Below are 24,723 nucleotides of genomic sequence, written 5' to 3'. Positions count from 1 at the left end.
AGCCTTATGTTAGTCATCATTTCGGCATCTCTCAAAATGGACAATTGTTCAAATGTGCATTTAACTGTAATTTTTTGGCTGCCTAGATCTAGCAGTTGATAACTGGTTGTTACAGTTTTAAAAAAGAAAGCAAAAACTACGTTAATGACCATTTAAAATCTCCTTTTAACGTTTCAAACTTTGAATATACCTGAGGATTAAATCTGGAAGTATCAAACTGTTTAATCCAGGAGGAAGTCCTCAAGTCTGGATCTTCAGTCTTGACATGGTATCCTAAAGAGAAGTTTTAGTTTAATTAACTTTGCACAAACTTGATATGAAATGACAAAATTAGCCTAATGCTTAAAAATGAAAGCAGGCTGGGTGCGGTGGCTCATGCCTGTAATCCCAACACTTTGGGAGGCCGAGGCAGGTGAATCACTTGAGGTCAGGAGTTCAAGACCAGCCTGGCCAACATGGTGAAACCCCATCTCTATTAAAAATACAAAATTTAGTTGGGTGTGGTGGCAGACAACTGTAATCTCAGCTACTTGGGAGGCTGAGGCACAAGAATCACTTGAACTCGGGAGGTAGAGGTTGCAGTGAGCTGAAATCATGCCACTGCATTCCAGCCTAGGCAACAGAGTGAGATTCCATCTTGGGGGTGAAAAAAAAAAGCAAATTTATGTTGACATTTTATTTAAAAACACATTAACTCTTTAGATACTTATTTGCATACCTTTACCTTCACTATATGTCTTTCCCTCTCAAAAACAAAAAGTCACCAGCTCATAACCTATTATGCTAATTCTTTTGATTCTCTCAAAGACTGTCTTCATTTATTCATTCATTCGCTAGACAAGTGAAGCAGTGAGATGGAGAAGGAACAAATAAATCTGTAATTGTTTGTGATCAATTAGTTATAAACACCACCACACTCAGACCAGCCTCAAAGACCGTCTTTATATGATGGGTTTTGGGCTACATGCTGGAAGATCTATAATCAAATTTTTTTTTTTTTTGAGACAGAGTTTCGCTCTTGTTGCCCAGGCTGGAGTGCAATGGCATGATCTCGGCTCACTGCAACCTCCACCTCCCAGGTTCAAGCAGTTCTCCTGCCTCAGCCTCCCAAGTAGCTAGGATTACAGGCATGTGCCACCACGCCCAGCTAATTCTTGTATGTTTAGCAGAGATGGGGTTTCTCCTTGTTGGTCAGGCTGGTCTTGAACTTCCAACCTCAGGTGATCCGCCCGTCTCAGCCTCCCAAAGTGCTGGGATTACAGGCGTGAACTACTGCGCCCAGCGATATAGAATCAAATTCTATGGCCACCTATTGTATATGTAAAACCAATGCAATAATTCTCTCTAAAAATGGTACATTTTTCCACGTAGAATAAAGGCAGGTATTTGCCTGAATTTTGCAGTATTTCCATGAAAGTGTTCAAAGGACTAAAGGAAGACAAAATGGTGCAGTAGAAAAACAGGCAAACCCAGATTTGAAATTGAGTTATTCCATTACCAACACAACGTTAGGCAACTTTCTCTCCAAACTTCAATTTCCTCTTATACAATAAGCAAAGACTTTGAGATCAGATGGTCCTGGCTTCAAATTCCAATACCACTGAATAATAGCTATGCGAAGTACGGACAAGTTAAGTTAAATTAGTTTTACTAAGTCTTATTTCCTTTACCAGTAAAATGGGAGTAATTTTACCTACAAGTATTGTTTTAAGAATTAAGTGAAATAACCAGGCATGGTGGCTCACACCTGTAATCTCAGCACTTTGGAAAGCAGAGGCAGGAGGATCACCTGAGCTCAGGAGTTGGAGACCAGTCTGGGCAACATAGTTGAGACCCTGTCTCTACAAAATATCAAAAAATTAGCCAGGTGTGGTGACATATATCTGTAGTTCCAGCTACTTGGGAGGCTGAGACAGGAAGATTGCTTGAGCCCTGGAGGTTGAGGTTACAGTGAGCCATATTTGTGCCACTGCATTCCAGCCTGGGCAACAGAGTGAGACAGTCTCAAAATAAATAAATAAATAAATAAAAATTATTTCAGTGAAATGGATGTCAGGCTCCTCGGGTAGGATCAAACACAATTATTATATAGGCATTCAATTTTAATATAGTACTATTTTCTCCCCAGTTGTCCTCAGGCTTTTTGGGATACAAACATTTTCTTTAAAGGCACAAAGAAGAAAACACTATGTGGCATGCCTAACACTGCCACTGAGTCCATTCTCTTTTCCTAATACTTTCTTTTCAAGTAGGAGAAAGAATAGCCTCAATCAGAAAGAAACAGTTCAAAACTTGTTTTTCCTCTCATAAAAGGAAAAAGGGCTGATTGTTCAAGCTTAGTTGACCATTTAAGGCACCAAAACACTCCTTCCACTCTGATCAACCTGTCTGTAAAAGGGAAATAATACTAACTAGCTTGCAGTAACAATGGAAGAATGATGCTAGTGAACGCAATTGTCAATCCCAAGTAATTTACATTTTGAGGTCTTCTGCTTCCATCTTACATGATATGTCAGCATTGTGCTTTTTTTTTTTTTGGTCAACCTTCTTAACACATTTCCAACTAAAGATGCTTATTCATAATCTCTAACCTAAATGAGGATTATTGAGCCATTAAGTTGGGCACCATATGTTACTTTTTAGAGACGGATATTTTATGTTTCTTACCACATTCCACTGGTTTATGATAGCGATACAACTGCCTAACCTCAGGGTTACTGCTATGGCAGCTGCTGGGATCCTGGAGAGAGTTTCTTTCACCACTGCAGTCTGTGCTTTGTATCTGCCTTTGTAAACAAGTGGAATAGTGCAACCCTGCCATAGACAGCATGCCCTGAATAGCTTCTTCCTCTGTGCTCGTCGAGGTAGGACATTCCCTAAAGAGGAGATGACACAAAAACGGAGTCTATTTTTTCTGATGACATTTTTGGTAAAATGTAAAACTAAAAAAAATTTTCATAGTATTTATCTTACAATATAATAAGACTTACTACTATCAGCGAGCCTACCTTTTAATTGGAATTTCACTTCTAGATGGCTTCTGGCTCTTTTGAAGGAAGTTCCTCATCACATTAGATTCCTCCTTAAAGTTGGATGTTATTTCTTGTTTCTTTTCATCACCTGAACTTTCAGACTCTTCAGTGGTAAAGTTATTTTTCTGAGATAGTAATTACATGAAACAAAGCTACATAAGAAATTGACCAAGTCTGTATAAATTAGTCCAAAAAGATTTTATACATCTAGGGAAAGTCAGAATCTTAATTATCATGGAATTATTTCTGTATTTCACATGGAAAAAAATGATAATCTCTATTAACTAGCTGAACATACTACCTTAAAAAAATACACAGTATAGGCTTCAAGGTAAAATAAAACATAATCCATGAGAAATATGAAACAAGAATAGTATAAGCAAAGGAGTCTCTCCCTCTACCCTTTCCAAAATCAGACAAAAGCTCTATGTCTCAAATGTGAATGGTCACATGATGGCGTGTGTGTACACTGACCACCACAGAAGACCTTGGGCTACATAAGTCAGAGAGACAAGCTTTGAGAAAAGCTGTCATTTGCCTTCCTTCCAGGAGAAGTTACGTGATGCTCATCTTTCCATCAAATAACGTACAAGCCACGGGGTCTCAGGCGTACCAGTGCAGTGCACTCGGGTCCAGAGTCTTCTGACTCAGAAATATCAGAATATCCTGATGATCTACTCCTGAGTTCTGATTTCACACGTGTAAAAAACCCTGAAAAAGAATGAAAAGATGAGAGAAAAATAGAAAGTCATTTGACTATGATGAACAAGGTGACAAAGTGATATCTAAAGTCCACCCAGCTTGTGATGTCTCTCAATCTCTTGCTCTACCTTCCTTTTTCACTTTTATTTTCTTTATTTCTTTCTCCCCTTAAGGTCTTTCTCCATAATTGGCCAAGATACAGACTGAAGTATATTCTCAAATATTAAGTGTGGTATTTCCATAATTATATATTCCTTATTTGGATACATTGACTGTTTTATATTTCTTTCCAGAAGAAAAATGTTGAAACTAAAATTAGCTACTAGATGCGTTTCACACTTCTCCTTTTGCATTAGTTGTATCATTAGAAAACAAAAAGATAACTTTCCCAAACATAAAAAGCATTCACGTAGATAGTGAATTCAACATGCTTATAAACTGGGCTTTCTCTTTCATGAGGCACTGACATAGAGCAATGGTTCAATGGATTCCTGTTGATTAGCACCTGGCATGTGTGCAAAGGCAGAGTCACCAACTACAGCAGTGCCAATTTTACTCAAATTAGCAGGAACTGGGGTGTTCAACATGGATTAAATGTTAGTTATCTGAAACATTTATTTGTCAAGTACCAAAATATTCATTCGAACTACTTTTTAAAATAGAAAGGAATACAGAGATCCTGAAATATGTTGAGAAATTAAGGCTTAATTCAAAGAAGAAAGACCTTAAGGAGAAGGAGTGTTACTATTTTGCCATACTGATAACCAATTAATAACCCAGTAAAGACCTTCTTGTCAACAAGTAATCAATTAAAACCACAATACATGGATTACTAACAGCTTCAGATTAGCTAATCATATATACTTCCTAATTCTGAAAACCATATACATGGTACCTGAAGTTATATGTAAAATTAAATTAAACTTGAAACTTTTATTTTGGGGAGTAGAGGCCTATAATATGCATGAGCTTTCAAGCGACTCTTTAAAAACCGACTAGAGGAGTGCATCTCTAATCCACATACATCCCCTCACTGAGAACACCATGCCTGGCCACTACACCTCACTGGGCATTCATGTTCAGCACTTCTCTGATGGGCGAACTACTCAGACATACTTCAGATTTTTCAAGACAGTTTTAGGGACACAAAACTTTTCTGCTATTATAAACTTAAGAACTTCAAAATTAGCAAGTTACTTTACATACTATATTAGTAATGAAAAGATCTTTAAAATAACCATTAAAACATACTGTTCAGTGGTTTTTGAGATTCTTCATTTTCTACTCCCTCTATTCTTGAACGCTCTTCTATCTTCATTTTTGCCTTTTTTGTCCTTCTTTTATCCTCTTCATTTTCACTATCTGCTGTATAAAGACTCTGATCTGCAAAGGGGTGTCTTTCATCTCTGTATCAAGAAGGAAATATAATCAAGTTAGAATATAGTGCAAGACTGTGTAGCCAAACAGTATTTATTCCCCTCTCCCTTAATTTACGAAGAGTAGAGAATGGAGACACTGTCCCCATATTTCAATCAACTGTGCAATAGTATGTACTAGGGATCTGAGGTTTGTTTTTTGTTTGTTTTTTGAGACAGGGTCTTGCTCTGTTGCCCTGGCTGCAGTGTAGTGGTGCAATCATAGCTCACTGTAACTTTGAACTCCTGGGCTCGAGCGATCCTCTCACCTCAGTTTCTCAAGCAGCCAGGACTACAGGCATGGCCACCACACCCAGCTAATTTAGTTTTAGTTTTTTGTAGAGATGGAGTCTCGCTAAGTTGCCCAGGCTAGTTTCAAACTCCTAGTCGCAGAGATCTTCCCACCTCAGACTCCCAAATCAATTTGGGATTACAGGTGTGAGCCACTAAGCTCACTACAGATTAAACAGGGATCCCCAACCCCTGGGCCATAGACTGGTACCAGTCCGTGGCCTGTGAGGAACTGGGCCACACAGCAGGAGGTTAGTTAGTGGGCCAGTGAGCATTACCACCTGAGCTCTGTCTCCTGTCAGATCAGTGGCAGCATTAGATTGTCACAGGAGCGTGAACCATATTGTGAACTACACATGTCCAAGGGTTACACACTCCTTATGAGAATCTAATGCCTGATGATCTGAGGTAGAATAGTTTAATTCCAAAACCATTCCCTGGCTGAGAAAAAATTGTCTTCCACAAAACCGGTCCCTGGTGCCAAAAGGGTTGAGGATCACTGGGTTAAATGAACAAAGGAAACCCAATGAAAATTAATCTATTTGATACTCTGATTTACTTTACATACTTAATTATTCTTCCATTTGTCAGCAGTAACCGTAGATCATTATCTTTCGCTCTCCATTCAGGTACCGTGGAAGATGGCTGGAGATGTTTGTTGAATTTTCCATTCAGTTTAGAGCTCAAGATGTCCTGAAGGTATAAAAGCAGAACCTACTTACCATCCCCCCTCAGGTAGCCCTGCTTGACTGAAGGAATACAGTATACCACCACCTCCCCCATGGTTCTGCATCTCAAAGATACAGGCAGCCACCTGGGCTTGGGGATATGCAGCAGTATGGCACTCCAGAGTTCCTAAAGCCAAAGCAAGAGTATGGCTCATCTTTCTGGAGGGCCATTAACCATGAAATGCATTCTAGAAAGTAAAACATAAAATATGCATAAAGTGAATTCAAAGAAATGTCATTCTTATAGAAAGCTGAAAAACTGGAGAAGTGCTGCCTCAGAGTATTTTAGCTCTCTTCCCCTTGCTTCTTCCTGCTAAAGTGCTAGCTACTGGGCCTTTCCATTCACCCATCCTTCATCTAATACCGAGTCAGCAACTTACAGGTCACCACGCTGCTACCACTACGAACAAGGGTCACCATGCGACATAAAGGTAGTAGCTGGTTTTTAATGTAGAAAAAAGACTTCCTTTTCATAGTGATTTTTCCCTTAATAATAAATAGAACCTTTCATAATAAGCTTAATCTTCTCTGATGATTACAGTTTAGAACAACATAATCTTAAAACAATATAATTACATACAATTTAAAATATTTAAGAAAGTTTTATATATATGGGTTTTTTGTGTTTTTTTTTTAAAAGCCAGGATCTAGCTACGTTGGCCTTAAACTCCTGGGCTTAAATGATCCTCCTGACTTAGTCTCCTAAGTAGCTGGGACTACAGGCCCACACCACAGCACCTGGTTCTTCGATCTTACTCATTTAAAATGGTTGCTTATCCCCTACTTGGGATGTAAAAGTATGGATGATGCAGAGCTCACTAGAAAGTCACTACCATGTTCTGCAAAGGCGCTACACTGATCTCATTACTGCCTTCCACTTTCCCCTTTGTCCAGTAGACCAGTACTTCACAAAGTTTAAGAGTTTCGTCTGACAGTCTCCCAGTCTAACAGTCCTCCAGGCTGACTGCTGGCTCAAGCAGAAGCTTTCAGCATTTGCTCTTCCTCTGCCTGTAATGTGATTCCTCCAACCACCGAGTAACCATTTGACTTCTTCCTATTTGTTATTCAGCTGTCAGTTCAAACCTGAGAGACTCTCTGACCACCTTAGCTAAAGCAGCCAGCTTTACCTCATCCCTCTTCATTCTGTTGTTCTATTGTTTTGGGTTTTTAAAGTAACACTTATCATCTGAAATTATATTATTTTAGTATATGTCTCTGTCTCCCCATCCTTCCAGCTTGAACTAGGATGGAAGCTTCATGAGGGGCAGGGACTTAAGTTTTGCTCACAATGTTCTCCAGAGCCTAGAAGAGGAAGTGGTACTTGCTAAAGACTCAATAAACGTATCAGCAATCGAATGAGGTCTATTCATTAAAATTCTACACTAAAACCTAGAAAGATTTAGCACCGCTCCCTGTCACAGGCATAACTACTGGTTGATCTCTACAATGCTGCAGCCAAGATTAGATATCAACAACAGTCAGACTATTCTCTTATTAAGCCTTTAAAGACTTTAAGGAACAGCCAAGTTTCTTTTTGTTGTCATGAAACATAATACTTGCCTCTTCCCATGGACACATCTCTAATCTTTTGAGGACCTCCCTTGTGTGGAGCTCTAGGATGTCTAGGTTAGAAGGAGTTCGGACATTATGATCTCGAAGTTTCCTCATCTTTCTTCGGGAATGGTATGGGGAAGTTGCTTCATTTGAGGATCGTGAAACTGGACACACAGTAGGAATTCCCTGAGATTTAACTGGTTTGCCGTTTTCCTCCTTTAAGAATTAAAATCAGAGTATTTTTATGAGAAGGCTACTACATACATACATGACTAACTAGTCATCCATAAAAATATTTTAGAAAACAAAAACCATTCAGTTTAACCATATAAACACAAAAAAGACTAAACCCTGAGATTCAAAAAGCTTTGCTGAGACCTTTATATCCCTTCTCTCCCCAACATAATATACGTGAACACATTTGATTTTTTTTTTTTTTTTGAGTCAGGGTCTCGCTCTTGTCACCCAGGCTGCAGTGTGTGAAGTGCAGTGGTGCAATCTTGTCTCACTGCAATCTCTGCCTCCTGGGCTCAAGCAATCCTCCTACCTTAGCCTCCCAAGTAGCTGGGACTACAGGCGCACGCCACTGCACCAGGCTAATGTTTTAGAGACAGGGATTTGCCATGTTGCCCAGGCTGGTCTTGAACTCCTGAGCTCAGGGGATCCACCTGCCTCAGCTTCCCAAAGTGCTGGGATTACAGGTGTTAAATTAGCCACTGCAGTGGGCCTTGATTTTCAATATCTTATTAAAGGCTGTGTTGCATTCTACTGTATGGATATAGCTTAATTTTCTGACCTAATACTTACTGGTAGCCATTTAGGCTGCTGTTCTTTCCGACAACGAACATTCTTTTCACGTACATATTTGAATAAATTAATTACTTTTTAAAACAAAATGATACATCTATGTAGTTTTAAAAATTATTCTATAAGCATATCATGAAAAATAGCAGTCTCCTCTTCCCCATCCCTCTCATTCTCCAGAGGCAACCACTTGCAAAATTTTTTACTGTGGTAACATAAACATAAAATCTGCCATTTTAACAATTTTTAAGTGTACAGTTTAGTGGCATTAAGTAGAGTCACAGTGTTGTGCAACCATCACTGCCATCCATCTCCAGAACATTCTCATCTGCACAAACTGAAACTGTACCCAGTACACAATAATTTCCCATTCTCCCTTCCCGCCAACCCCTAGCAACTATGATTCTACTTGCGTTCTCTATGAATTTGACACCTCTAGGAACCTCATATAAGTGGAATTTTATAAGATTTGTCTTTTGGTGACTGGCTTACTTCACTTAGCAAAATATCTTCAAGGTTCATCCACGCTGTAGCATGTGTCAGCATTTCCTTCATTTTAATTTTTATTATACTTTAAGTTCTAGGGTACATGTGCACGACATGCAGGTTTGTTACATATGTATACACGTGCCATGTTGGTGTGCTGCACCCATTAACTCGTCATTTACATTAGGTATATCTCCTAAAGCTATCCCTCCCCTTTACCCCCACCCCACGACAGGTCCCAGTGTGTGATGTTCTCTACCCTGTGTCCAAGTGTTCCCATTGTTCAATTCCCACCTATGAGTGAGAACATGCGGTATTTGGTTTTCTGTCCTTGCGACAGTTTGCTCAGAATGATGGTTTCCAGCTTCATCCATGTCCCTACAAAGGACATGAACTCATCCTTTCTTATGGCTGCATAGGATTTCATAGTGTGTATGTGCCACATTTTCTTAATCCAGTCTATCATTGATGGACATTTGGGTGGGTTCCAAGTCTTTGCTATTGTGAATAGTGCCACAATAAACATACTTGTGCATGTTTCTTTATAGCAGCATGATTTATAATCCTTTAGGTATATATCCAGTAATGGGATGGCTGGGTCAAATGGTATTTCTAGTTCTAGATCCTTGAGGAATCGCCACACCGTCTTCCACAATGGTTGAACTAGTTTACAGTTCCACCAACAGTGTAAAAGTGTTCCTATTTCTCCACATCCTCTCCAGCACCTGCTGTTTCCTTACTTTTTAAATGATCGCCAGTCCAACTGGTGTGAGATGGTATCTCATTGTGGTTTTGATTTGCACTTCTCTGATGGCCAGTGATGATGAGCATTTTTTCATGTGTCTGTTTGCTGCATAAATGTCTTCTTTTGAGAAGTGTCTGTTCATATCCTTTGCCCACTTTTTGAAGGGGTTGATTTTTTTCTCGTCAATTTGTTTAAGTTCTTTGTAGATTCTGGATATTAGCCCTTTGTCAGATGGGTAGATTACAAAATTTTTCTCCCATTTTGTAGGTTGCCTGTTCCCTCTGATGGTAGTTTCTTTTGCTCTGCAGAAGCTCTTTAGTTTAATTAGATTCCATTTGTCAATTCTGGCTTTTGTTGCCATTGCTTATGGTGTTTTAGTCATGAAGTCCTAGCCCATGCCTATGCCTGAATGTAACTGCCTAGGTTTTCTTCTAGGGTTTTTATGGTTTTAGGTCTAACATTTAAGTCTTTAATCCATTTTGAATTAAATTTCACATAAGGTGTAAGGAAGAGATCCAGTTTCAGCTTTCTACATATGAGCCGATTTTCCCGAGCACCATTTATTAAATAGGGAATCTTTTCCCCATTTCTTGTTTCTGTCAGGTTTGTCAAAGATCAGATGGTTGTAGATGTGTGGTATTAATTCTGAGGGCTCTGTTCTGTTCCATTAGTCTACATCTCTGTTTTGGTAAAAAAAAAAAAAAAAAAAAAAAAAAAAGTACCATGCTGTTTTGGTTACTGTAGCCTTGTAGTATAGTTTGAAGTCAAGTAGCATGATGTCTCCAGCTTTGTTCTTTTGTCTTAGGAATGTCTTGGCAATGTGGGTTCTTTTTTGGTTCCATATCAACTTTAAAGTACTTTTTTCCAATTCTGCGAAGAAAGTCATGGTAGCTTGAAGAGATGGCACTGAATCTATAAATTACCTTGGGCAGTATGGACATTTTCATGATATTGATTCTTTCTATCCATGAGCATGGAATATTCTTCCATTTGTTTGTGTTGTCTTTTATTTCGTTGAGCAGTGGTTTGTAGTTCTCCTTGAAGAGGTCCTTCACATCCCTTGTAAGTTGGATTCCTAGGTACTTTATTCTATTTGAAGCAACTGTGAATGGGAGTTCACTCATGATTTGGCTCTCCGTTTGTCTGTTATTGGTGTATAGGAATGCTTGTGATTTTTGCACATTGATTTTGTATCCTGAGACTTTGCTGAAGTTGCTTATCAGCTTAAGGAGATTTTGGGCTGAGACCACGGGGTTTTCTAAATCATGTCATCTGCAAAAAGGGACAATTTGACTTCCTCTTTTCCTAACTGAATACCCTTTCTTTCTTTCTCCTGCCTGATTGCCCTGACCAGAACTTCCAATACTATGTTGAATAGGAGTGGTGAGAGAGGGCATCCCTGTCTTGTGCCAGTTTTCAAAGGGAATGCTTCCAGTTTTTGCACATTCAGTACGATATTGGCTGTGGGTCAGTCATAAATAGCTCTTATTATTTTGAGATACGTTCCATCAATACCGAATTTACTGAGAGTTTTTAGCATGAAGGGCTGTTGAATTTTGTGAAAGGCCTTTTCTGCATCTATTGAGATAATCATGTGGTTTTTGTCTTTGGTTCTGTTTATATGATGGATTACATTTACTGATTTGCTTATGTTGAACAGCCTTGCATCCCAGGGAGGAAGCCAACTTGATCATGTTGGATAAGCTTTTTGATGTGCTGCTGGATTTGGTTTGCCAGTATTTTATTGAGGATTTTTGCATCCATGTTCATCAGGGATATTGGTCTAAAATTTTTTTGTGTGTGTCTCTGCCAGGCTTTGGTATCAGGATAATACTGGCCTCATAAAATTAGTTAGGGAGGATTCCCTCTTTTTCTATTGATTGGAATATTTTCAGAAGGAATGGTACCAGCTCCTCTTTGTACCTCTGGTAGAATTCGGCTGTGAATCTGTCTGGTCCTGGACTTTTTTTGGTTGGTAGGTTATTAATTATTGCCTCAATTTCAGAGCCTGTTATTCGTCTATTCAGGGATTCAATTTCTTCCTGGTTTAGTCTTGGGAGGGTGTATGTGTCCAGGAATGTATCCATTTCTTCTAGATTTTCTAGTTTATTTGTGTAGAGGTGTTTATAGTATTCTATGATGGTAGTTTGTATTTCCGTGGGATTGGTGGTGATATCCCTTTTATCATTTTTTATTGCCTCTCCGCTTTTCTTCTTTATTAGTCTTGCTAGCGGTCTATCAATTTTGTTGATCTTTTCAAACAACCAGTTCCTGGATTCATTGATTCTTTGAAGGGTTTTTTTGTGTCTCTATCTCCTTCAGTTCTGCTCTGATCTTAAGTTATTTCTTGCCTTCTGCTAGCTTTTGAATTTGTTTGCTCTTGCTTCTCTAGTTCTTTTAATTGTGATGTTAGGGTATCAATTTTAGATCTTTCCTGCTTTCTCTTGTGACCATTTAGTGCTATAAATTTCTCTCTACACACTGCTTTAAATGTGTCCCAGAGATTCTGGTATGTTGTGTCTTCGTTCTCATTGGTTTCAAAGAACATCTTTATTTCTGCCTTCATTTCATTATGTACCCAGTAGTCATTCAGGAGCAGGTTGTTCAGTTTCCATGTAGTTGTGCAGTTTTGAGTGTGTTTCTTAATCCTGAGTTCTAATCTCATTGCATTGTGGTCTGACAGTTTGTTATAGCTTCTGTTCTTTTACATTTGCCGAGGAGTGCTTTACTTCCAACTATATGGTCAACTTTGGAGTAAGTGTGATGTGGTGCTAAGAAGAACGTATATTCTGTTGATTTGGGGTGGAGAGTTCTGTAGATGTCTATTAGGTCTGCTTGGTGCAGAGCTGAGTTCAAGTCCTGGATATCTTTTTTAACTTTCTGTCTCGTTGATCTGTCTAATGTTGACAGTGGCGTGTTAAAGTCTCCCATTATTATTGTGTGGGAGTTGAAGTCTTTTTGTAGGTCTCTAAGGACTTGCTTTATGAATCTGGGTGCTCCTGTACTGGGTGCATATATATTTAGGATACTTAGTTCTTCTTGTTGAATTTATCCCTTTACCATTATGTAATGGCCTTCTTTGTCTCTTTTGATCTTTGTTGGTTCAAAGTCTGTTTTATCAGAGACTAGGATTGCAACCCCTGCTTTTGTTTTCCATTTGCTTGACAGATCTTCCTCCATCCCTTTATTTTGAGCCTATGTGTGTCTCTGCATGTGAGATGGGTCTCCTGAATACAGCACACTGATAGGTCTTGACTCTTTATCCAATTTGCCAGTCTGTGTCTTTTAATTGGAACATTTAGCCCATTTACATTTAAGGTTAATATTGTTATGTGTGAATTTGGTCCGGTCATTATGATATCAGCTGGTTATTTTGCTTGTCAGTTGGTGCAGTTTCTTCCCAGCATCGATGGTCTTTACAATTTGGCATGTTTTTGCAGTGGCTGGTACCGGTTGTTCCTTTCCATGTTTAGTGCTTCCCTCAGGAGCTCTTGTAAGGCAAGCCTGGTGGTGACAAAATCTCTCAGCATTTGTTTGTCTGTAAAGGATTTTATTTTTCCTTCACTTATAAAGTCTAGTTTGGCTGGATATGAAATTCTGGGTTGAAAATCCTTTTCTTTAAGAATGTTGAATATTGGCCCCCACTCTCTTCTGGCTTGGAGAGTTTCTGCCAAGAGAACCGCTGTTAGTCTGATGGGCTTCCCTTTGTGGGTAACCTGACCTTTCTCTCTGGCTGCCCTTAACATTTTTTCCTTCATTTCAACTTTGGAGAATCTGACAATTATGGGTCTTGGAATTGCTCTTCTCAAGGAGTATCTCTGTGGTGTTCTCTGTATTTCCTGAATTTGAATGTTGGCCTGCCTTTCTAGGTTGGGGAACTTCTCCTGGATAATATCCTGAAGAGCGTTTTCCAACTTGGTTCCATTCTCCCCTTCACTTTCAGGTACCCCAATCAGACGTAGATTTGCTCTTTTCACATAGTCCCACATTTCTTGGAGGCTTTGTTCGTTCCTTTTTACTCTTTTTTCTCTAAACTTCTCTTCTCACTTCATTTCATTCATCTGATCTTCAATCACTGATACCCTGTCTTCCAGTTGATCGATTCGGCTCCTGAAACTTGTGCATGCATCACACAGCTGTCGGGCCATGGTTTTCAGCTCCATCAGGTCATTTAACATCTTCTCTATGCTGGTTATTCTAGTTAGCCATTCATCTAATCTTTTTTCAAGATTTTTAGCATCTTTGTGATGGGTTCGAACATCCTCCTTTAACTTGGAGAAGTTTGTTATTACCGATCTTCTGAGGCCTACTTCTGTCAACTCGTCAAAAGTCATTCTTCGTCCAGCTTTGTTCCATTGCTAGCAAGGAGCTGCATTCCTTTGGAGGTGAAGAGGTGCTCTGATTTTTGGAATTTTCAGCTTTTCTGCTCTGTTTTCTCCCCATCTTTGTGGTTTTATCTACCCTTGATCTTTCATGATGGTGACCTAGAGATGGGGTTTTGGTGTGGATGTCCTTCATGTTTGTTAGTTTTCCTTCTAACAGTCAGGACCCTCAGGTGCAGGTCTGTTGGAGTTTGCTGGATGTCCACTCCAGACCCTGTTTGCCTGGGTATCACAAACGAAGGCTGCAGAACAGCAAATATTGCAGAACAGCAAATGTTGCTGCCTGATCCTTCCTCTGGAAGCTTCATCTCAGAGAGGCACCCAGCTGTATGAGGTGTCAGTCGCCCCCTACTGGGAGGTGTCTCCCAGTTAGGCTACTCCGGGGTCAGGGACCCACTTGAGGAGGCAGTCTGTCCATTCTCAGATCTCAAACTCCATGCTGGGAGAACCACTACTCTCTTCAAAGCTGTTGGACAGGGACGTTTAAGTCTGCAGAAGTTTCTGCTCCTTTTGTTCAGCTATCCCCTGCCCCCAGAGGTGGAGTCTACAGAGGCAGGCAGGCCTCCATGAGCTGTGGTGGGCTCCACCCAGTTTGAGCTTCCCGGCAGCTCTGTTTACCTACTGAGTCTCAGCAATGGCAGACGCCCCTCCCCTAGCCTCGTTGCCGCCCTGCAGTTCAATCTCAGACTGCTGTGCTAGCAGTGAGCAAGACTCCGTGAGCATGGGACCCTCCGAGCCAGGTGCAGGATATAATGTCCTCATGTGCTGTTTGCTAAGACCATTGGAAAAGCGCAGTATTAGGGTGGGAGTGTCCTGATTTTCCAGGTACCATCTGTCATGGCTTCCTTTAGCTAGGAAAGGGAATTCCCCAACCTCTTGCACTTTCCAGGTGAGGCGATCCCCTGCCCTGCTTCAGTTCACGCTCCGTGGGCTGCACCCACTGTCCAACAAGCCCCAGTAAGAGGAACCCAGTACCTCCGTTGGAAATGCAGAAATCACCCATCTTCTGCGTCACTCATGCTGGGAACTGTACACTGGAGCTGTTCCCATTTGGCCATCTTGGAACCCTCCCAGTCAGCATTTCCTTCTTTTATAAGGCTGAGTAGTATTCCACTGTGAGTATGTACCACACTTTATCTATTCACCTGCTGATGGACACCTGGGTTGCTTGGTCTACCTTCTGGCTACTGCGGATAATGCTGCTATCAACATTGATGCACAAATACCTGTTTGAGTCACTGCTATCAATTCTTCTAGGTATATAGCCAGGACTTCCAACTCTTCTAAATGGTTTTCCCTCCAGTTATTTGCCTCCAAATTATAAAATGACATGTTTATACTGTTTTCAGCTTCAGATATTACTGAATTCCTATCATGCAAGATGAAGTCTTAATCCTTACACATCTCTCTTAAACATGCACATACCTCCCTTTCCTTCAATATTCAGTAAATTGGACTCAGTAAAAATTATTAACTCTGTGACACATAACATATTGTCATTACATTCCCTTATTCAATCACTAATTGATTCCCAAATTATCCACTAGAAGAATACAAACATTCAAACACATTTGGTGATCTAATAATTTTATATTTTTCTCTGGAGACATCCTTCCTGGATAGGATTGCCAGATAAAGTATAAGACACCCAGCTAAACTTGAATTTCAGGTCATAACAAAGATGGATCCTTTCATTCCCCTGATCCATCCTGGACTGGCTGCTCTCTGGGACAGTCTAATTATTCTTCCAAGTGTATTCTACCACTTTAAATTTGTAATACTAATTTAGAGTTGATTGACATTTTCAGAGATGACAGTCCCATTTATTTAACTATTGTTTTACTTCTATAAGTAAAGATTTATAGTTTTTTTATATAGAATCACACCTTTCATTGTAAGTTTATTCTTCATTTTGGTTATCATGCATGATATTTATATATGTATAAACTTACATATATATTTAAGATCAGATATATGACTTTTGATACTAAATCAATTTAAATGTGATTACTATAACACTTTAAAAACAGAACATATTTTTCTCCTGTATCTGAACACACTGAGAATTACATATTCTATCCATTGATATTAAACCAAGCATTTTAATATTTTGTAAATGTATACCTCTTTTCATTCTCCAAACACAGCCCTAATATAAGCTGTTAAATCATCAGCTGGCCTCCATTCCTCCACCTAATTTCCTCTCAATTTAAGCTAGACACTAACAGAATAACCTTCTTGAAGAATTACTTTAAAACACCCTTTCTTAAACACCAAGAATAGCTCTTAATAAATTAAAATATCTAATCAGATTTTCTGAGCTTTTATTAAAGGGCATTTACCTAAGCATCTCCTTGCCCCACTCTACTGCTTATCATCCCTCTCTCCATCCCAGCTTCCCTAGCTTGACTCACTCACCTTACATTTCTTCTCTTGTTCTAACGATACAAACATGTATTCCTCTCTGGGTAGCTGAAATTAATTGGATCTAAAAGTTCTACTGTTTATACTCCGTATTTTTTTTTTTAAGTATCCTAAAGTAACCTGGTAACTGTTTCCTTATTACTTCATGAGAATACAATATTACAAATTTCTCTCCGGGACTTTAGAAGCCTGAAAACCTGAGAAACCTCCAAATACTCAGCTCATTATATTTCTTCTAAGTGTGTAAGAGTTTTGAAATACTTGTAGAGTGGGGATAGATCCATTTGCTTCTCAAAGCAGCTAATAACCAAGCATTTACATGACAGTTTCTACTCTTACCTCTATTGCTCGAATTACTTTAGAAAGTTCTTTAATAAGGTGGCCAGGTCTAACATTGTCTGGAATTTCAAAGGCATGTTCAGATACAAGCTGTATTTGGATTAATAAAAATAAGAAAACCAAAGTTATTTACACTTTAATATGTAAAAACAAATTTACTAAACCAATTTTTGGATTCTCTAGACTGTTACAGACATCACCAAATACTAGTAAGCCAGGTTTCAGAGTTTGTGTAGCTGGTATAATGCCTTCTAAGGAGATTCTCATTAACATACAAAATCCTCTTAGACTATGTTAAAAACAGACTTGTCTCACAGTTAATTTTGCTTTATATTGAGTAGTAACCTTGTACTCTACTCCTCAAAGCCTACTGTAATTCTAACTACTACTACTAATTAGTAAAGTAACAAATTAAGCTTAACATTTAATTCATAATGCATAAGGATTTTTAAGGAGAACACAGACACTAAAGGAATCCTAGTTTCTCTTGGGAAGTCTAATTTGAATACATTTTTGTACTTTTTTTTCTTTTAATAGGCAAAAGCAAAATAGAAGAGATCCCATCAATAGGAAAGGGGAAGGCTGGGCACGGTGACTCACACCTGTAAACCCAGCACTTTGGGAGGTTGAGGCTGGCGGATCACCTGAGGTCAGGAGTTCCAGACCAGCCTGGCCAACATGGTGAAATCCCGTCTCTACTAAAAATATAAAAATTAGCCGGGCGTGGAATCCCAGCTACTCGGGAGGCTGAGATAGGAGAATCACTTGAACCCAGGAAGCAAAGGCTGCAGTGAGCAGAGATTGTGCCACTGCACTCTAGCCTGCACAAGAGTGAGACTCCGTCTCAAAAAAAAAAAAAAAGCTCTAAAGGCAATTCTGATAAAGTGATAAAGTCACAAATTTGAGAATCACACATCTAAAGCCTTCAGTAGGATACAAATTATACCGTTTTGGCAACATATGCTTTATTTTATTTTTATCTTGTTAAACAGTTTTAAATTTGCTTATGGCTTTCCTTGTCACCTAGACAATAAGGTCTTTCACAGTGGAGGACATGATTTTTATTTTCCTGAATACTTCCACAGTGTTGTGCTCTGGTAGATATGAAGCAATGATAATACAGTGAAAAGGGAGTATAAAATTATTGAGACAGTAACCTATTAATTACTGTCTCCCAGTATTTCTTAAGAGCAAGATTTTTATTTCAAGGGGACAATCAAGAAATAAATACGCAGGGAGATACCATGATCACGAAGGTGGTTTTCCCAGGGCGAGGCTTATCCATTGCACTCCGGATGTGCTGACCCCTGCGATTTCCCCAAATGTGGGAAACTCGACTGCATAATTTGTGGTAGTGGGGGACTGCGTTCGCGCTTTCCCCTGAATCTTTTAGTTAAAAGAATAGGTTGTGTATTAAACTTTCTGTTTCGTGTGGAAAAAAAAAAAAAAAAAAAAAAAAAAAAGAAATAAATACGGACACAGCCAGGGGCAGTGGCTCATGACTGTAATCCCAGCACTTTGGGAGGCCAAGGTGGGCGGATCACCTGAGGTTAGGAGCTCAAGACCAGCCTGGCCAACATGGCGAAACCTCATTTCTACCAAAAAATACAAAAATTAGCTGGGCGTGGTGGCGCGCACCTGTAGTCCCAACTACTTAGGAGGCTGAGGCAGGAGAATCACTCGAACCCAGGAGGCGGAGGTTGCAGTGAGCCGAGATAGCACCACTGCACTCCAGCCTGGGCAACAGATTGAGACTCTGTTAAAAAAAAAAAAAGAAAATATAGACATGTATTTTCATCAGCTCACATATGCATGTATCGTATTATGTGCAAAGTTCCACGGAGTTATAATAAAGATGACAAAGACAGTCTCTGTTCAAGAGCTCACAGACCCAGTTGAAAGAAACATGAATATATTACTTTATAAACATTTGTTTTAAGCCCATAGGCACAAGAAATACAGCATGGATGCATAAGGGAAGGAAACACTAATTCTAAATGAAGATCTGGAGGTGGTGGGATTCAAATGCAAACAACTAGCTCATATTTTCATGAAAATGGAAAGCTCATGCTTGAAATTTGGACTCTTCTTTCCTTCACTTCTACATAAATCTAGCAGAGTGGTAAAGAGCATAGGCTTTGCAGTCCCAGAGATCTAAGTTTTAAGTCCTAACTTCACCAGTTCTCTTGGGCAAGTTACTTAACTCTGAACCCTGGCTTTCCCATATGTAGAATTGTGGTACCAATAGCACCTAGACCTCACACAGTTGGCTTTGAGGATTAAATGAGATTATGTTTATAAAGACAAAGCACAGTGCTCTCAGCACACTACAGCACAACTATAAGAGCTCAATGTTATTATTATTCCATATCTATATGTTCATTTCTTAGTCAATTTCCTAAATATACTTTAATTACTTTCTTTTCCAGATCAAAGATTAAAGAAATATCTAAATACTTTATTCTCATAACAGAAACCAGTACATTTGTATATACTGAATAATAAAATGGAGGTTGTATATAAAGCATGATTTCTATTCCCTCTACTACTGGCATTCACATGTGCTGTCAAAATAGCACAAGGACTCTGTTTTCCTAATCTTGCAACATAAAACACAGTGATTTCACTGTCGAAACAACTTACTTCTTTTTTCATCCATAATTTTAAAGCAGTATGCAGTGCTTTCACTCCCTGTACTAGGTAAGCTTGAGGCTGGAAACCATCTTCTCTCAGTTCTGTAGGAACGGAAATGGGGTGAAAAAAAAAAGTTAAAATGTTCTCAAGTTAAAAGGATTAACTTCAGATTTTGAGTAACCACCAAATATAAAACTATCCAACTTCCAAATTAATAAAAAGATAAAAAAGTGAAATATGAAACGATCAATCCAAAAAGACAAGAAAGAAAAAGAAACAGAATTACATTAAGTGTAATTTACTAAATACTGCAGTTAAAAGAAAGACCATTTCACTGGATTTAATTGTTTTGTGTAGAGATGGGGTCTCAGTATTTTGCTCAGGCTGGTCTCAAACTCCTGGCTTCAAGCAGTCCTTGAGCCCTGGCCTTCCAAAGTGCTGGGATTATAGGTGTGAGCCGCTGTATCTGGCCAGATTTTTAAACAAGCTAAATATGCATACATACCATATTTAAAAATATAGAAAGGTTTCAAATAAAAGGATGGGGAAAAGATACCAAGAGTCCAAAAGAAAGGGGGTGTAACTGTCATTAATAAAGGGTTATTTCATAATGACCAAGGATTCAATTCACCAGAAAGACATATGTAACCACTTAGAATTTGTACTAAATAACACAATATGAAAATATAGAAAACAATAACTAGACAGAACTACATGGAGAAATAACTCCACAATCACAGCGGAAGATTTTCAAATATTTCTCTTGGTAAGAGATAAAGTGAACAAAAACCAAAAAATCAGTAGGCATATATTCAATTTGAACAATATAAAGTTGATTCAATGGCCATAAATAGAATATCGTACCCAGCAACTGCAGAATACACATTCTTTTCAAACACACACAGAACACTTACAAAATTCAACCATATTCCAGGACCATAAACAAGTCTCATCAAAGTCCAAGATCTAAACCATATATATGTTCATAATGCAGGTAAGCTAAAGAAAGCCTCTATGTTTAGAAATTAAGAAATGCAGATAGTAAAAAATAGACCAACATTTGGATCAAAGAAAAACACTGGAAATCAGACAATATGTTGGTTAAATAACGAAAACATATCAAAATGTGTTGTATACTATACATACAGGGAAATGTACAGCTTTAAATATTTATGTTAGAAGGCTGAAAATTAATGAACTGAAGACCCACAAAAAAGTTTTAATACCAAAAAAAAAGGATAAAAATCATAAGCAAAAATTAACAAAACAGCAAACAGAGCCTCAAACAAGTTCTTTAAAAAAACCAACAAAATTAATATAAAGAGAAAACAGGCACGAATATCCAGTATGGAGAATAGAAACAATGTCATTACAAATGCCACAGATATTCAGTAGGTAAGAGGATAACATGAAGAACTTTATGCCAACAAATGTCAAATTTTAGATGTAATTTCTAGATACATTTTAAGAAAATAATTTATACAAATGAACTCAATAATTATCTGGTAAACCTCTATGGTCATTTAATCACTAAAGATATTGACTCAGCAGTCAAAAATCTTCCCACAAAGAAAACTATAGACCCAGATCATCAGTGAGTTCTATTAGTCATTCAAAAAAGAAATCTTTCCAATTGTACACAAACTTCTCCAGAGATCAGAAACAGAAGGAACAATCCCAACATTTTGTCTAAGGCTAGCATAACTTTTTTTTTTTTTTTTTTTGAGATGGAGTCTCACTCTGTCGCCCAGGCTGGAGTGCAGTGGCGGGATCTCGGCTCACTGCAAGCTCCGCCTCCCAGGTTTACGCCATTCTCCTGCCTCAGCCTCCGGAGTAGCTGGGATTACAGGCGCCTGCCACCTCGCCCGGCTAATTTTTTGTATTTTTAGTAGAGATGGGGTTTCACCGTGTTTGCCAGGATGGTCTCGATCTCCTGACCTCGTGATCCGCCCGTCTCGGCCTCCCAAAGTGCTGGGATTACAGGCCTGAGCCACCGCGCCCGGCCGGCTAGGATAACTTTTATACCAAAATCTAACAAGGACAGTCTGAGAAAACAAAGCACAAGCCAATTTCACTCATATGCCAAAATCAAACAAATGCACACACGCACACACCCATATGTAATACATAGTTACATATAGAATATATAAAATATAAGCCTATAGATAGAATACAAACAATATACTAACCTAATGGTATATAAAAATTATAGGTTGAGTTAATAATAGAAAATAAATTAATATAACCACTAAATTAAAAGGTTAAAGAAGAAAAATCATGGAGCTTTTCATATACGCAGGCAAAGCTTTTGATAAAAATTAAACTACTACTGATCATTTTTTAAAAGAAAGGAAAAAAACAACCTCTTAGCTAGCTTAGAATAGACAAGCATTTGATAAAGGTTATCAACAAAAAGCCTACAACAAAGGTAATAATGGCAAAAGATTGAAAGCTTTCCTTCTGAGACTGAGAACAAAGATAGAGCTGCCCACCTTTGCCATTTCTATTCACTATTTCCCTGGAGGTCCTAGACAACCCGGTAAAGCAATGAAAAAAAAAAAAAAAGATATAAATATTAGAAAAGAAGGAACAAGACTGTCATTATTCAACGTGGATATATATGACTGTGTATTAGAGAATCAAACAAAAGCCTCAGATAAATGATTAAAGAATAGATTTTAACAAGGTTGCTAAAACCAGTATAAAAAGTAACTGCTTCTATATTCCAGTATCACATGGTTAGTAAGTTGAACCATATGAAATTGCTAATATTTGACTATATTTGAAGTAAAAAACAGAAATGTCATGTGAGTTCAACCATATGTATATACATAGTAATGACTGATATGGTTTGGATCTGCATCCCCACCCAAATCTCATGTTCAATTGTAATCCCCAAATGTTACAGGTGGGGCCTGGTGGGAGGTGATTTGATCATGGGGCTGGATCCTTCATGAATGGTTTTGCACCATCCTCTTGGTGTTGTTCTTGTGACAGTTGAGTTCTTGTGAGATCTGGTTGTTTTAAAGTGTGCAGCACTTCCCACTTCACCCTATCTTGCTCCTGTTCCCCCTTTGCCTTCCACCATGGTTGTGTCTCCTGAGGCCTCCCCAGAAGCTAAGCAGATGCCAGCATCGTGCTTCCTATAGAGCCTGAGGAACCCTGAGCCAATCAAACTTCTTCTCTTTATAAATTACCCAGTCTCAGGTATTTCTTTATAGCAATGCAAGAACAGACTAATACAATGATATGTGTTTTTATAATAGCACTAAAAAAAGAACTACTTTGGAATAAATCTAGCAAGAGATATCTATGCAAAATTTTTATGAAGAAAAAATAATGCCAAAAGACATTAAAGATCTAAATAAACAGAGATGTTCCATGTCATTTTTAGAAAACTCAGTATTTACTGACATCAAATTTTGCCCAAATTGATCTCTAGAGTTAACACCTTCAAAAGAAAAAAAAACCTCCACGTTATTATTTACTTGTTCGGTTGCGTTTGGTAGGGTGGTGTTCGCTTGTAATAGGGTAACTCAAAAATTTATATAAAAATGAAAGGGGAAAGAAAAACGAAGACATACTTGAAGAAGGAGGACCTACCAGATATCAAGTCTTACCAAAGGTTAATAAGATAGTGTGCTTGGTGGAGAGACAGACTGCTAGCCCACTGGAACAGAAGGGTGGGTGAGTATGTGTGTGTATGTCCCAGGACCTACACAGGTATCAACACACGATACAGGAGACGAGCGGTGTTTATGAAGAACAGAAAAAGAATGGATTACTCAAAATATGGTGCTGGGACAAGTGGATATTTACACGAAAGCAAGTGAAAATATACTCCCACCATCCATTAAAAAAAAAAAAGAAAGAAAAAGAAAAAAATCAATTCCAAGTGAGTTAAAGGCCTAAATGCAAAACACAAGTAAAAGCTTTTAGAAAACAAGGATCTCTGCAAGACCTAGGGATAAGAAAGAACTACTTAAACAAGGCACAGAAAGCACTAACCATAGAAGTTGAAAAAATACTATTTTAAATTTAAGAAATTTTGTCCTTCAGTTAAAGAGAAAATCCAAAAGGCCTATACACATATGAAGAAAACTACCCGATTCCATTAATAATCAGGGAAATGCACATTAAAAGCACAAAGAATACTACTTTATATCCATGAGATTTGCAAAAATTATAACCTAACAATACCAAGTGTTGGCCAGAGCATAGAGCTTTGGGAACTTGTTTGCCCTGCCATGGAAATGGGAATTGGAAACAATTTGGCAGCAACTACTAAATTCTATCTATGACCTAGCAATTAGGCCTGTTTCCTGGAGTAATTCTTGCACTAGGTGACAAAGACAAGAACTTCTTAGCAGCATCTTCCATAATTGCCAAAAACCAAAAATAACTCCAAAACGTCAAACTTGCAGAATCAGTGTATGTGTATATATATAAAACATATATATATCTCATATATATATATCTCACAGTATATTCATACAACAGAATACTCTAGCAATGAAAAAGAACTACAGGCACACACAAAAACATGGATGAATCTCACAAACAATGCTGAGTAAAAGGTTACAAGAGAATACCAGTATGAATTTATTCATAGTAAGTTTACAAATGCTGAAAATTAAATTATTTTAGTTTATAACATAGGTTTGGTAAAACTGAAGAAAAGGATTATCACAAAAGTCAGGATAATGGTTATCTCTAGAAGGGAAGCAAAAAGGTGTAATGAAAAAGGTAACAGAGCATTTCTAAGGTATTGGCAAGGCTGTTTTTGCTTAATTTGGGTAGTGGTTACCTGAGTAATAACAGCCTTATTCTTTACACAGTATGAACTTGTGTGTGATCTATATAATCGACTAGTTTAATAACAGAGTAAAGTAAATAAAATACACATAAACAAAAATGTTTTGAGTTTTTTAATCAAATTGTGATAATCTAAAACAAACAAAATATATTAGATGTGGTCCAAAATTCAGTTAAGTTGAAATGAAGGATTTTGCTTCTGCACAGTGGCTAATTTCCTTACACAAATCCAAACTGGTTCATTGTTTTACTATCACTGACATGAAACACAGTAAAGAGTTTCAGATGATTCAACCTCATTTAACCCACCATATAAGCCTTAGAACAGTCTGAGAGCTGGCAAACAATAGGCCACAATGTAAAGTAAAAAGG

General features: G+C 38.3%; 1 protein-coding gene and 1 non-coding gene across 2 annotated transcripts in view; one reads left to right on the top strand and one right to left on the bottom strand.

Moving 5' to 3' along the window:
* Positions 1–24,723, bottom strand: part of KDM7A (lysine demethylase 7A) — a 90,890-nt gene that overhangs the window by 5,913 nt on the left and 60,254 nt on the right. The window contains 9 exon segments of the mRNA XM_003896677.4: positions 191–273; positions 2,668–2,876; positions 3,009–3,157; positions 3,646–3,743; positions 4,986–5,140; positions 6,009–6,133; positions 7,729–7,938; positions 16,903–16,992; positions 19,546–19,637. Coding sequence (XP_003896726.2) covers positions 191–273; positions 2,668–2,876; positions 3,009–3,157; positions 3,646–3,743; positions 4,986–5,140; positions 6,009–6,133; positions 7,729–7,938; positions 16,903–16,992; positions 19,546–19,637 — 1,211 coding nt within the window.
* LOC116274831 lies at positions 18,126–18,285 on the top strand. Its single transcript, XR_004183596.1, has one exon. It is a non-coding gene; the product is annotated as a U1 spliceosomal RNA (small nuclear RNA).

Source organism: Papio anubis, chromosome 4 (assembly GCF_008728515.1).
Source record: "Papio anubis isolate 15944 chromosome 4, Panubis1.0, whole genome shotgun sequence".
NCBI lineage: Eukaryota > Metazoa > Chordata > Mammalia > Primates > Cercopithecidae > Papio > Papio anubis.
The sequence above is the reverse complement of the archived record's forward strand: the minus strand, read 5'-3'. Positions and strand labels throughout refer to the sequence as shown.